Below are 16,010 nucleotides of genomic sequence, written 5' to 3'. Positions count from 1 at the left end.
TATGCCACATGCAATAATACCATAATTAAAATACAAAATTTATAACAGACTGACATAATATCAGTCATAACTTTTGAAATACCACAAATTTAGGTAACAATCAACAAACCACAGACATATATGTACTCATCCACATGAATTACTACAAGGAAATGCTATCCTTAGATCTGCAACATTCAAAATATTCATCCAAAGTATAAAATGAATGAGAAATCAAGAAATCCTTCAAAGCAATTTTAAAATCTTTACAATTAGTGAACAACTGCTTTAGATATAAGGGTAAGCTATTAAACAATCTGATACCCATACAGTATGATCCCTTCAGGTATAGTGATAGATGAACTATAGGTTGATAAAAATTAAGATTAAAACAATGTCTTGTATTTCTACTATGTATATCAGTTGTAAACTGATATAAATTTATATTATCAACCACAAAGCATAATAAAGAGTAAATATACTGAGACTGAAGAGGAAGAATTTTCAATGTCACGAATAGCTGCCTACAAGAGTTCCTGTAACCAGTACCTGTGATTATTCTAAGTACTCTTTTCTGTACACGAAAAACACTTATAGCATATGATGAATTACCCCAAAATACAATACCAAATTTCATGAGTGAATGAAAATAAGCATAGTACACCGTTACTAATGTTGCCTGATTAACATATGGCTTCAAGGCTCTAATAGTAAAGCAAGCAGTGTTGAGTTTGGAAAGTAGTTGGTCAATATGTTTCTTCCATGACAGAGTATTTACAATATTAATACCCAGAAATTTAGTAGATCTTGTACTCAAAATATTCTTATTTCCATTGTTAATACTGATGGAATTGCACTGCTCCTCTATGTTTTTGGCTATAAATTTAATAAAATGCGTTTTCGAGAGATTTAGGGATAATAGGTTTGCATTGAACCATGTAATTAAAATATTGGAGACTTCCTTAAGTCTGTCTAGAAGAGTAAACGGGTCAAATTCCTTGATAATTACACTGGTATCATCCGCAAAGAGAATAGGGGTGGAAACCTTATTTAGGATTAACGGAAGATCATTGATATAAACTAGAAAAAGCAAGGGCCCAAGAATGGAACCCTGGGGGACTCCATGAGAAATTTCACCCCAGTTGGAATAAGTACTTGAGCTAGAATGTTTTGATTGTAATCTTATTCTTTGAAACCTACCATTCAAATAAGATGCTATTAATTTGTGAAGTGGGCCAGATATACCATAAAATTCCAATTTAGATAACAATATCCCATGGTTAACACAATCGATAATGAAAGGAAGAGTGTTTTAGATGTTAAATTTTGAACTGGGTGCAGTGTGACAGCGACGTGAGTGTTATACACCTGATGATGGCCGTCTGAGGCCGAAACATGTAGTGTAGGGAGCAAGATCAAAGACACAGAATATATTGTTTGCACTTGAGACGGAGTTTATATCATTTATCGTATGGAGTGCAACAGGATGCTTAAATATAATATTGGTTCTTATGTTCCACCGCTCAAACATCTCATTAGTACTGAGACCTTGCTGCACCTTATGAGAACATAACCAATTTTATGGTCTATATACAGGTGTCAGCAGCAAAGAGACCTAGATAGACACCAGGTGTTTGAAGCATATGATTTGTATGTATGCTTTACAATGTGTGGGACAAGACAAAGCCTTCTGGCACCCCTGCTTACATATTCCTTCATGTAGAGATTTCACCTATGACCAAAACTCTGAATTTTCTCTGATAAAGAAAAGGAACTTGATTAGATTGATCAAAAATTTTAAGTCTGATAAATTAAATATCAAGCCAAGGTGCCATATTGTATCAAAGGCTTTTTCATTATCCAAGAATAATGCAGCCATAGATAGGTTGTTCAAATTTAAGGTGATGTGGTCCATAAGCCTCATACTTTGAAGTGTTTTGCTGTGATGGGCGTGGAAACCAAACTGGCTTGCATTAAGCAGGCCTCTTCAGTGTGCCTTTGGACTACTTTCAGAATAATTTTTTCAAATAATTTGCTTGTTGTAGACGAGGCTAACCCTTTCAAGGCTTTGAAAAATGGGATTTAAATAAATATGTCAGGCATACCAATGATCTTCATGGAAGATTCCTTAGACATTTATTTGAAATACCAGCAGCTCCACAAACCTTTCACAATTTCAGTGAATTTACAAATTTATATATATCACAAGGCCGTACTTTTCCCAATGGGGTGTCATCTGCAGATGCGAGCAGAGATTGGACTCTAATCTTCACCTGTCACTCGTGGTTTTTGTCACAGGTCATGAAATGTGAACAAGTTTTCTAAAGAATTCAATCACATTGGCTTTTTCATTCAGGTGATACATTATTCCTAAGGTTCACAAATAGTGGTTGGTGCCTTTGCCCAATCGCTTTTGATGAGTGATTTCCCAGTAGGCCACACAGTTTGAGGTGTGACTTCAGTTTCCTACATGTATTTCCCACCATCCACTTCTAGGTTCGCTATTTTGCCTTAAGCCATTATGTCACAATATATGTTACTCAGAATATTTAGGCTTGTAACGGCCCACAGACCAGATTGCTGTACTTCCAAAGTGTTTGTAGCAAGCTAGACATTATTCTTTGCAGTGTAACAGATAATTTTGCTTTGTAGGGCTCTGACATTGTTGAACTGCTGCTTGATCTATCAAGCATTGCCGGAGCTCAAGATACAAATGAAACATTTCTTTGCATTCTCAATACAGTTGCTGATGTTGCAGGTGAGTATAGTTAATTTTCCATTCCAATTGTGTATTAAATAATTGTGAATCCATTGTTCTATCTAAAAGTAAAAGTAAAGCTATCCCTATACCAGGCTATGAAGGTCCATAGGGTTGTGAGACGAGGGTCCCACATTATCTACACAATCGGCTCTTAAGATGGTGGTAAGGTTGTCAGCCTTGCGCACCGGCTGCACTCTACTCCCCAGGAAAATTATTTAATTAATTCCTGGTACTCATTTCTGTTAGAGGCTGAGTCAACCCCAGTTCCGTAGTACGGCTGGAAGGATTAGGTCAGTTGAAAAAAATCCAGTCACCTCATTGGGACATGAACCTGTGACCTTCCAGCTTGTAGCATAGCCCCTCAACCAATTATGCTACTAGTAGTTACTATAGAATTCTGATGATGGTGTATAACACACAGAGATATTGGGTTTTCGGACTTCATCCATCGTTCTGGTTTTTAAGATAGCTAAGAAAAAACACGATGTTTCGGAAACTGGATCTGTTTCCGTCCTCAGGTGAGGTAAAACACCTATTCTGTTGGGTCCCTTAGAAAGAGCTAGCCTCCGAAACGTCATGTTTTTTCTTAGTTATCTTAAAAAACAGGACGATTGATAAAGTCCGATAACCCAATATCTCTGTGAATTACGCTACTGCGTACCCCTCTATCAAAAATGAACTTTCTAACTGCAAAGCTTCTGGAATGTTATCAGTCACATAACTGATGTTCTACTTCGCTTTTGCAGTGTTTTAGGATTATTAATATTGACCTAATCTTTCAGATATTCCTACAGCTGGGAAGCATGAGGAAGCTCGTGGGCTTCAATAATAATGTGATCTTCATAGAATTATTTTAAATGACCCACATTCATAGCGGATTTATGTGCTATATTAGTTTCCTGCCAAAACCATGCTTCTTCAATTTCCTAGAATTTCATGTTAAAGATTGAGGATCTATGCAGTATGTGCTATTCTGTATGTCTAATCAGAAAAATTAAACTAGGGTTCATAGGTGTCAAGGCATGTTTCAGAGAATGTGCTATCGCAGAACACTGTTCAGGTCCTTGGTCATAATTTATGAGTAACAAATTTAGTCTAAGGATGTAGTTTCATAGACTTTTAGCTTATGTTTTGCACATATTTGAACAAGATGTCCTTTTCATTCTTAGTATAGTGCTGTATTTTTCAGGACCTTGAATTTTGCCTTTTCCTCACAAACAGGACTCTTCCAGAATGTGTTCCATAGTAAACAGTTGTTGAATTGAATGTGTTGTAGCATCAGGAAAATTCAGTTGGTACCTTTTCAGTTCTTACATATGTAGGTCATAGTTTTAAAGTAGTACTGGGCATCCTCAGTGCTGATGTCTCTGTGAACTACTGAATGTTTGTTCTACATATAATATAATATCTGAATTAGAAAATAATTTTGAAGTCATACTTCAGTAAAATGCACATATTTACCAGAGTCATATTTGCTGCTTGGAATACTTCATTGAGTTTGATATTCAAAGTCCATGTGTTTATCGTCCATCAATATTGTAACACTTGTTTATTCACTGCTTAATTTTAATTTTAGTTTAACATTATGCATTATAAATATTGCAATATTGATGAACGATAAATACATGGACGTTGAGGTTGCATTATAGACGGATGATAAATACATGGACGTTAAGTTAAACAATTGCAACAGGATGCTGAAATAACAGAATTGATATTCAGCCATTACGGGGAGAGGGAATTGTGCAGTAAGTATCACATTTCATTAATTAGATTAGATCAGTTTGGTGTAATAACAATAAAACTGCCACTGCAGAAGGATTTGCTTGTTAATGGATTAGCTGCCACTGAAAATAACATTCAAATGTTTAGAGTAAAGAATAGGGTTTCTGGTGATATTTGTGTTGCCATTCGAAGGTCATTTGAGGAGGTGTTATGGGGGTGTTCTCTCTGCAACTGCATTTACTCCCAAGGAGCCTTGATATTTCCAGCAGACAATTCAATAGAAGGACTTAGAAGTCAAAGGATTAAATATTCATGATATTGAAAAATGTTCCAAGTAAAAGTTACAGATCTTGGATTAATTTGTACATCATTTACAAACATTTGTATGAGTCGTTTTTGAGAATTAGCTGAACTGCCATGTAGATGCTTCCCCTGCATGTCAAATTTCATCAAAGTTTGTTAGTTTATAGATGAATGAACAACCAGCCCCCTTCATGTGCATTACTTCTGTGTATTTTGTGAAAAGAATGTGTAAGACTAACTGCATTGTTTCTACTTGCCTTACTTTATATACATCCATATGTGCGCTTAAGGTCAAAAATAAAATGTAACTGCAGTGCAAAACTGAGTAAGTACAATATGTGATGAAATTAACTTGGCTACAATCTGTAAGAAACAAGTTCTTTATTAACCTTTAAGAGCCGAGCGACGCCATATGGTGTCATGAAAATAAAGTCAAGGGGATGAATGACGCCATATGTCGTCGTGCAGTCCACGCGTGCGGCTGGCTTATTAAAATCTAGTTTTAAGTTATAAATTCTTTTTCTACTTACATGATTTTTGGTCACCAGCTTTATAAGTTGTCTCTCTTCCCACCTGCGTCATCTAACGGAATGTTGGCTTCGTGTGGAAATCTTGGAAACATCCGGAAATGCAGAGTCCCACATCACACTTCACGCACTTTATCTGGACGGTTCTTCGTTTCCCACACGAAGAGCACACTCGACACCTCAATTTCGAAGTCGAGGAAGTCGGCCAGTGCTGTTGTTTGGCCTCCTCTATTCGAAATGACCCCGATGAAACGGCAGGGGTTCGACCCCTGGGCCGTTGAGGGCGAAGTGGACCCCTTCCAGCATGTTCCACACAAGAGCGACACAAAATTCTCTGTGTGACAACAGGCTGTAACTGTTCAGATCCAGGAGATGGAAAAATAGTTTATTTGTCCATTTCCAGGTTCGACGACAGATGCTATAACTGTTTGCTACAGTTTGCCCACAGCTCCACCTGAATAATTATTCACACTCCTCTTGCCATGCTGGTGTGGTGGTCCCCAGGTTGCCGACGAAGATGATGGTTCTTCATCGACTTCAATTTCTGATTCAGTTTCTTCCTCGCAACTCTCAGAGTCATCGGCACAACAGTCTGAATCGGTGTCATTTGTAAACTGATTCTCAATTTCAGCGTCCTCCAAATACGAGGCCATGTTGGACAGCTAAACACAACGCTAGCCTTGAACGTTCTGACACTGCTCGGCTATATTTCAAAACAGACTACTTCTTGTTTGTCTATACGAGATAATACACAGTCAGTGTTTCTGCGAACGATTAGACATCGCCCACACTCGTGCTTACCGAAAGGAACCTACAAACTGGAGAATGAGGAACGCAAGCATAAACTTCTGCTCCTGTTGCCACATAATAAATAGTTAGAAAATGATGTCAGCAGCAGGCATTCAGACTGCAGAAACGTTTTGTGCAGGAACTGTATGCATTTTTGTGCACAGACGTTCGAAATTGAGGGAAAAATTATTTTTGGCATCAGTGTAAAAATTTTAAAGAGATTTTAAAACCGATAAATTACAATAACTGATTCTATATTCTTTCTAGATAAAAGCAGCGTTTATTTCGTTCGTTTATCACAAAAATTGTAGAAATCACAGCATTTTGAGTAACATGATTACAATTTTTATTACTCTACAATGACGGGCATTTAAATTAAATCTGTCCTGCTGCCACTACCGAAATTTAAATGGCCGTCTCTAAAAGGTTAAATGAAGATGGTTGTGATGACAACTGGGGACAGCAACAGTAATCTGTCTTGTGTTCAAGTAACCAAAACATTATGACTTACGTAGGATCCAAATTGAAAGATTCCCCTTATTTTGCTATACTGATTGCTGTAGTAATTTATTTTAGTGATAATTATATCTTCTTAAGCATAAAAAGCGACTTTGAGACTGATAGCTTCAGCAACCTTTATGGCTACATTTTGTGTTCCAGAAATTGTATTCTGCCCTTTTCTATTCCCCACATTAAGGGACCTGTCTTCCTACATAAGTGTTCCTGTACTATGATTTTTGGCATCTTGATTGGTATTGTCATAGATTCAATATAATTGTAAATTGTTTGTGCATCAGGAATATCGGTAACAACAGGTTTATCATCAGAAACATAATTACTGGTTTCAGAATCAGAAAACATAAATTTAGAATGGCTTCAGCATTCACACCTGTTAAATGATATTTACTTGTTGACACCACGTCTGCTAACGCAGATTTGCAAGTGGCAGGTTTACAAGATTATTTGCCCCCTGAACAATTGGTAAATCTGGTTGATAACCTAAAAATTGGCTCTGTCTTTATTGATATGCAGGCAGAATTCATGCAGTTCAAATAGATATCTGTGAGATGGAAGCACAAAGCAGGAGCTATTATTGACATGTCAGCTTGGCATTGTACAGCAACAGATGACTGTGTAGCAATGCATGGCACTCCATGCTGGCAGAATAAATCACAACTGATGTTGGGAATAATGGTACAGACACTGTGCAGGGTAGTTGAAGGGATGTGGAAAGTTGCTATTTTGGCAGACAGAAAATGTAATGTTTTCATGTTCTTTATTTGCAGGGCTTATTAGATGATGAAGGAAAGCCACAGCATTTGGCTGGTATAATCACTCATCTTCACTACCACGAACCAGGAAATTTGGCATTTGTGTATCTCTTGAGAAGTGGGGCTCTGAGGGAGCTGTGTACACCAGAGAAAGACGGTACAATCTCCAAGGCGACACAAATGAATTTGGTTCTTGTGCTGAGCTACTTGTTTGCTCCTCTTGTTCTCCACAGGAGGGCACACAATGTTAAATACAATAACTCAAAAGTGGTGCTGCCACCTCTTCCACCAAAAATTAAGAAGGTAACTGAATGCATAATTAGGATATTACTGTTTGGTTCTCGTAAAGTTTTAGTCGTGTAATTGTAGACAGTTCTTTCTTGAGATGATAACTGCAATATATTTTCCTGTATTATTGTAGTGGATGTTAAGGTCATTTATGACACAAGCTTTTGTGAACTTATCGTCTGTTTGAATGTTGTGATCGCTTATGACATAAACAATAAACATTTCTGATTGCAGCTAGAAATTAAAGCATACGCATATGTGCTTGTGTGTTTGTTGCATTGTAGGCATTCCAAAAATCTCTTAGCAGTGTGAAATGTAATGGGATGGGAAGGAATATGGAGCAGATGTCTAGAGAGGGGGGTCTACATCCAAAATTTTGTTAGAATGATGTCAAAAATTTAATATGTTGTAGCCACTAAGACTTAGGAAACTGGGGAAAAAAATAACGAAATTATTTACAAGTAAATCATATTTGAGAATTTCTAATTAAGTTGAAAAGTATTTGTGAGAAGGAATAGTCACAGAAGTCACATAAACCATGATGTTGTGCTCTCAGAGGCAGCTGTGCATTGAAGCATGTGCATAACAAGTGAAAACGTCTTAAGATGTTTTTGGAGAAAGAGAGGTACTCGTAATTGAACTTGACACCTTCTTGAAAGGGTAAACCCTAAATCATGGTTTCAAATTAATTAATCGTACTCACATTATTTACATGCCTCTATTTTTAGATGAGGAATTTTGTAATATATTTTTTCTCATACTCTTACAAATACTTGGTATGTACAAATATAAGTAATTATGTAATTTGTGACTGTACATATTGAGAGCCCCCCCTGATTTATGTATTATTAGTTCAAGGAGACGTGTTGAGGCTTCTGAAGTGATTGATACTTGTTTTTATGTTTTCACCAAGTCATGATGTTCATAGGTAAATATCTGGGCATGGAGGCTTAGGACAGAAGTCAAAGAGGGAGGTTAGAAAGCACTTGGTGTAGAGGTCTTGATCATTGGCATCCATGTACTTTTTGCCACATGTAGATATTACTAGCCTGTAGGGCTGACTGACTATGGTCAAAATAATCATGGATTCTCGTTACTTTTTAGATCTTATATTTGTTGGCAGCATAGTGCTTTTTCTTATAGATAAAAAGTGAACAAATTTTAGATTAAATACAATCAGTTTTTAGATTAGTCACAGCACGCCTGTGAGAACTGGAGCTACTCATTCAGAATACACGGTGTGTTTAATTTACATCTACAGACACCATTATGCATTTCCTTGAAGATAAAAAGTATCCTTGATTAAATTTCAGCTGGCACATATTTTTGTGTAATATGCAGTGAGACAACTTAGTTGTGTTTTCCATGAAAATGTTGTGGGTCATAAAACCCATGATGACTCCATAGGTATTTATACATATCTGTACAATATTGCTACATCACATTTTCTATGTATGTACTTGGGCTTCTATTAAGAAATGACGTTACGAGCATCCAGCTGGTAAAGTATGTGGTCATTGCTGCTAACCTACCCATTTAAAAATACCTGGATTTCTGATCCTCCCACATTTCTGGTTGAGTACATGTACGTATGCTTAATTAGCAACCAACAAACTGCAGTATATTACAATAAGACCTCAAGTTCTCAAGTAGGGCCCAGCTCCATGAAGTAACTGCAAAAATATTTAATTATGTTGTCATAATTTATGTTTTTGGGTTTTTGAGAATTTTGGCAGATTTTTCAAAGATTTTTTCAAGTATGTTTGAAATGAGGAAAGTGTGAAGCCTTCTATAGATTTGTATCCTTATCCCTATCTTGTACAATTCTTTTGTGTATGTAACATCTATTTTCTTCCACTCCTTAGTAATTGTTTTTGTTTAATCTGTGAATCCACAGGTATTGGAAATGTACAATGAGGAAGTCATGTGCATATATGACATTTACTTCAAGTGTGTGGCTGAAGGTATTGCTAATAACCTGGGAGAAGATGTTACTCTTCCAATGTCAGGAGTCCGTATTATGCCGAGAGAGGCTTTTGTAGCAAGTACTGAAGGTAAATGTCTTAAACATGTAGTGTTTCTCATTATTAAAATTTTAGTGTAGTGTGTGAAGGAATATGTTGATCCTATGCAATTTAGCAAGTGGATTGACATAACGCAACAAATGCAAGTAAAATGTTCTTTCTCTTTATCCTGCCTCTACAAAGAGAGCCTGCAGCTGCACCCAAAATACCTGCTGCCACAGTATGCAAAATTTGTAATAATGTGCTGTCCTTTCCGTTCATTTTGCAGAAAGTGCTGACATTACATATCATAAAAATTTTAAGCTAGCGGCAGGGCACAACAGCGGTCACTCACACTATGGCCCTTTCCAAGTTCTTTGCAAAGGGATTTGCTTAGTTACAAATATTTATAGTTGGAATCCCTCGCTTTTTATGACATATTGTTGCTCAATAAAACTCCATGTGTCTTCAGTTTCTTGCCCTTGACCGTACAGACAGATACAGTTGATGAAAGGTTCTCAGCGTGAAAAGCTCAGTTCTCTGTTCTACTAGAGTGATTCATTTCGTCACAATGCCTAAAGCAAAGCCATCTGAATTATGTAACTTAAAGCAGATTGTAGCTGAATATGGAGGTGATATATTTTCAACTGATGGTAACATTTTATACTGTAAGATGTGTGACACAAAATTAGCGGCAGAATAAAGATTCATGGGATAACAACATATCAGCTGCAACAATCATATATGAGCAGTGCAAATTTCGAACAAAAGAAATCTGTGCAAATGTTACTGCAACAGTGTTCATCTGAAGGCGGAAATAAGTCATCGGATTTTTTCACAGATCTGTGTGATGTTTTGGTGTCTGCAAATATTCCATTTTGGTCTGTGAACAATGAAAACCCGAAAAATTTTCTGGAAGTAAATTGTGGTTGTTCTATCCCGGATGAATCCACCCTCAGGAAAAATACCTTTCCAAGTGCTACAACAATATCCTGGAAATGATTAGGAATGAAGTGCATGGGAAGGAGACTTTTGTTTCTATTGATGAGACCTGCGATACAGAGGCTGGCTACATGGCCAATATCATCATTGGAACCTTGGAAGTTGATGGACCAGGTGAAGTGTTTCTGCTTACGAGTGAGCTGCTGGAATCTGTTAATCATTCCACAATTTGTGAACTCTTTGACCAGTCGATGTTTCTACTGTGGCCAGAGGGTATACAATATGACCTCATCTTGCTTTTTGTGACCAGTGCGGCCCCATGTGTTTTACAAGCAGGCAAGTCAATAAAATCATTTTATATGAAATTGGTGCACATTACTTGTCTAGCAAATGCACTGCATATAGTGACGGAGGAAGTGAGATCAAGATTTCCTCAAGCGGATGCTCTCATATCGTGGACGAAGAAGATTTTCGTCAAGGCTCCAGCTCGTAAAATACAATTCAAATTTATGGTTCGTGGTGTTCCACTGGCCCCAGAACCCGTCATTACAAGGTAGGCAACTTGGATTGATGCTATAGAAAAACATTGTATATTCAATGAAGACAGAAGATGTGAGGGCAATTGAAGCTGCTCAGGAACAGTTGTCATGCAGTGAAATGGAAAGACAGCTGGCCTTCATAAAGTCAAATTTCTGTTTCTTGACGGAAGGAATCAAATGCTTACAGGAGAAAGGAGCCATGCTAGAACATTCCCTCGCTCTCGTGAAAAAAATAGCCAGTGATTTGGAGACAGTGTCAGGGGATATTGGTAAAATGGTGTCAAGAAAAATGAAAAATGTCCTATATAAAAACTCATGTTATGAACATTATGAAGCATTTCACAAATTCTGACAGGAGAGTCCTCCAAGACTTTCAGTATCGAAGAAGAACTTATTGCTAGTGATTTCTTCATTTAAAGTACACTCCCATTGCGTCTGCAGATGTGGAAAGGAGTTTCTCCAAGTACAAGAATGTGCTGTCAGACAATAGACGCTCACTTACCTTTGAGAATCTCTGCATTTCACTGTCATCCATTGATTTATTGCAGTTCGGAATGAGATGACATTTAAATATTGAAATATATACACATATGTACATTCGATAAGCATTCTTACATGGTAGAACAAACAGTATTAAAACATTTAGCTTCAAATTCAATCATATATTGCTTAATTTTCAACATAAAAACAAGGATGAACTTAAAAGAGTAACGTTGAGTTCGCAGTGTTAATAAAGTTTAATAATACATTTTAAAACAATTAGTAGATTTTCTATGACATGATACATTTTAGGTTGTTTTATTTAACTTTTAGGTAATTTTTCTGGATTTTTATCGTCATTTTTTACATATTTTTATGTCATTAAAATCTGGGCCTAGGTCATAACTTTGTAAATAAGTTCACTGGTCCTGGAGCTGTTGCCTGTCATAGTGATTTACATTCAGTCTCTGTTACAGGTCCCATGAGTCTTGAGAGGCACTTAGTAGAGGGTTGTGAACCAAAAGTCATTTGTTCTGCATTTGCTGCCCTCTCGGGCCATTCTGACAGGGGGTTGTATTCTCATTACAACATGATCTCAAACATACGCCACCAGGTATGAACATTTATGTTACTTTTATGTTATTTTTATGTAAGCTTACATGTCCACACCAATTCACAGATGATAGATTTTGTCTTCCTTCATCATATCTGACAGTAATTTATGTGACACCTCAGATGCAAGACAAATCCTTTCTTGTTTCAGCTTTAGCTACTTCTTGAACTTTGCTTAAATTTGTCATGAAAACTATCCAGCTACAGTGTGGAAAACTGATCCTAGAGAAACAAAATTCAGCTCTCGGAATTTATTCCATGCCACGCGCATTTTGGAGCTCGGAGCAGCTCTGAATGGCTCTGAAATTTCTCCTCTGTTGTTTGTGAAACAGTGATAGTCTTCCCTCATCTGCCTTAGCTTACCACTCAATGATATAATTTCCTCAAAACAGATACATGAGTAGAATGAATGGTGCACAATCCAGCACCTACAGTAATATTACAGTGTTTGATCTTGTGACAGGTTTTTCAGAAACCATAATCATTTCATTGTTTCATTTATGTAACAGTTTTTTCCTTCCAGGATGTCATCAAATGTCTCATTAAATTTTACATAGAGATAGAACTCAGTATTTATGTCCAAAATGATTTGTTCATGTAGATATTTAACAGAGGATGCTTGAATGAAATCAGTGGAATTTTAAGTAAGCTGTCTCATGGTAACCGTCTAAGATTAGGAGAAAACACCGTTAAAAAAAGGTGTTCTGACTTGTATTTGAGAAGTACTGTATCCAGGTTGAATATCAGCCATGTTAAGGGCAGTCTGTTTGGGGTTTTTCACTTCTTTTCAGGCAGATACCAGGACAGTACCTTAAAATGGGCCAGACCCACTTCAGACATACCAATTCACCATACATATTCAGTGCCAGTAACATTTACAAGTGGCACAGCATTGTTAAATAACTCACAAACTAAGCAGTCATGTAATCTAATACAATCATAATATAGTCACGTGTTTTGCTACTGAAGACGCAGTTCAGATTTTTAATTTATTTATTTAAGAACCTTCAAATTGTAACTACAATTAATTATAACACAGTTGCAGGTTGACACAATTTATAAACTCTACACAATAATCTGTTCACTCTATCTTCAATAGTCTTCACTTATTCACAGTACAATATGGGAACTATACCAGTGTCACTGTATTACACACTCCCAATACCTTCTCACACTGTCACCTCTAATTACATGGTCTGGTCTTCTTCACGATTGACTCACTACAACTGAAGTCGGCAACTGCTACAATTCAACTGACTGCTTAGTCATTCCAGTTCTCTTATAAACCTTCAGCTGGACAGTGAAAAATGCACTTCTCTTCCCTGTTGCATAATCACTGTGTTTACAGGCATTGCTGGACAACGCTGCCCAGAGTTGTTTGTTGCTGCATAGCAGCCAGCTTGCTTCCGCTTGGCTCGGAGAAACACCGCTTTCCTTACTGTTGCGTAACTTGGCAACCGAACATTTATCAAGGGTCTGTCTTTGTGGTAACTTGATCCACCTCCCGTTGCCCAGCAACAATTAGACATCTAACAATATTATTGTTTTGCTGCATATACATTTCTACTGCATTTTTTTTAAATTGTTCATGATGAAGGGGCACAAAAAATATTGTGTTATGTCTTCCTTGTATATCATCATCGTTGGGAAAGTAAAAGTAATACATGAGCATGACTTTCACTGCTAAAAGATAAAAAGACAAAAAGACAAAGCTGTCTCTGTAAGAGGCCATGAAGACCTGTGAGAGCTCGAGACTTCCACATCTTCTAGACAGTCGGCTCAGTTGGCAGTAAGGTCAGCCTTATGTCGTGGCCACCCTTGCACCCCAGGAAAATTCCTGGTGCCCTTTCTGTTAAGAGGCCGAGGTGCCATAGCGGCTGGAAGGATTAGGTCAATTGAAAAATCCGGTGACTTCTTTGGGAATCAAACCCATGACCTCTGGCTTGTAGGATAGTGCCTCAACCAACTATGCTATCTCGTTCCCTTACTTTCACTGCATCACAGATATAAAAGATTATCAAGTAGAATGCAGGTTGTGTATCAGTTATCTTTACAAGCATATTCGTGAATAAAAACGGCATGTATGGACATACACACATTGTTCATGCGTCATCTGCGAGAAAAACTGTCAGAAGTTTGTTCTGAACATTACACTCATTCAGCATGGGCATCATTTGTCACATGTGCAATGTCGAAGTCATACTGTCTTCATACATGTACGCAGCAGCATGTTATTGTCATCTGTTGCAGTAACAGTTTGACTTATGTTTCACTGAGTTCCCAGTAGGTGGTGGTAGTATGCTGTAGCACGTAAATGTCAACTCTTGTAATAGCAGCTTGAATAGTGTTTCACTGTGTGAATCATCAGCTCAGATGCCGTGGCACAGTGCATGGAGTGGTTTATTGAAACAAACTTGGATACACGGGTAATACACTTCAGAGCAACATCTCACAAGGTACCACCATGAAGACCTTCAACGTGTGCTTATTACAGATAGTTTTAGGAGGATGGAAGTGTTTTGCACAAGAAAGGTGCATGGTGTCCAGTAGTGTTTGACAAAAATGTCGAAAGCATATGTAAGGTATGTCTGTGTAAGTTGACTCAACCTGCAGCTTGCAAGTTGCAAATGCTGTGTTAGACACTGCATCATGTGTTACAAGAATGTTTGTGTCTGAATGCTTACAAGTTGCAAGTGGTGTAGGCAATTACGCCCGATTACAGGACAGCCCATGCTGAAATTGCAGCAGTCATGCTTGAGAAACTGATGGAAACAGATTCCAAAGGGAAATAACGTTCACTGATCAAGCTACATTTCCTATTTCAGGGAAAGTAAACAAACTAAACGTACATATCTGGGGATCAGAAAAGTCTTATACTACAGTGGAGCCCATCAGTGACAGTCCCAGAGTTAATGTATGATGTGGCCTGTTGCACAATCATTTGGTCAAACCTTTTTTGTGTGCCAAAGTGACTGTGGCATCCAGCAGCTACCTCGAGATGCTGGAAGACTTTGTCTATCCACATATGCCGGAACTGCACTGTACGATGTTCTTCCAGTAAGGTGACACATAACACTGGAGTTTGATTATGCATGCATTTCATAATCAGCATTTCCCAAACTGATGGATTGACTGTTGATTCCATCTGTTGACCAACTGGATCACCAGATATCCCAGGGGATGTAGTTTGTACCAAAATGTGGCTACCAGCATTAACTATTAGAAGAGCAGAATTCCAGGTGTGGTTGCAGCAGTTGGCAGTGACATGCTGCAGCATTCGTAAATGGTGCTTGAATATCACTTTGGACATTGCACATGGGACAAATGGTGCCGATGTTGAATATGTGTAATGTTCAGAACAAAGTTTTGGAGTTTGGCTCACAGATGATGCACAAACAGTGTGCTTGTGTCTTTTATTCATGAATAACGTTATAAAGATAGTTTATATACCCTGTCCATTATTCATATCTCTTCACATTCCTCCTGATTCACTTTCCACAGCCATTTTGATGTCTTTGATTAGAAGATACATAAAGTGAGAAGTTAATATGGCATTATAAGCCAATGGTTCATTTAGCAAAGATTAGAAATTATTTAACTTCTAAAGGTTACTTATATGCGTCATAGTGGTATTTTAGTGACTAGTTTATTCTTGTTATCACAGGTTTTCACAGATGTGAAGGTGGTACCAATTGTGGAACTGAACAAAACTTACAATGGATATGCGTGGGATTTTTACAACCATGGAATTGTTGCTGCAATTATGAATGATAATGGCCTGAAACAAGGTG

The 16,010-nt window shown here is 37.5% G+C and overlaps 1 protein-coding gene across 1 annotated transcript in view; it reads left to right on the top strand.

Annotated features, from left to right (window-relative positions):
• Positions 1-2,413: 2,413 nt before the first annotated feature.
• Positions 2,414-16,010, top strand: part of LOC111867870 (probable ATP-dependent RNA helicase DDX60) — a 15,611-nt gene continuing 2,014 nt past the window's right edge. The window contains exons 1-5 of the mRNA XM_023858073.2: positions 2,414-2,737; positions 7,371-7,658; positions 9,541-9,697; positions 12,084-12,220; positions 15,884-16,007. Of these exons, the coding sequence (XP_023713841.1) occupies positions 2,693-2,737; positions 7,371-7,658; positions 9,541-9,697; positions 12,084-12,220; positions 15,884-16,007 (751 nt within the window). The 5' untranslated portion in view covers positions 2,414-2,692. The remainder of the gene's footprint in view (positions 2,738-7,370; positions 7,659-9,540; positions 9,698-12,083; positions 12,221-15,883; positions 16,008-16,010) is intronic.

The sequence above is a fragment of the Cryptotermes secundus genome, unplaced genomic scaffold, assembly GCF_002891405.2.
Source record: "Cryptotermes secundus unplaced genomic scaffold, Csec_1.0 scaffold37, whole genome shotgun sequence".
Lineage (NCBI taxonomy): Eukaryota > Metazoa > Arthropoda > Insecta > Blattodea > Kalotermitidae > Cryptotermes > Cryptotermes secundus.
This window is presented reverse-complemented; position numbering and strand designations above follow the sequence as displayed.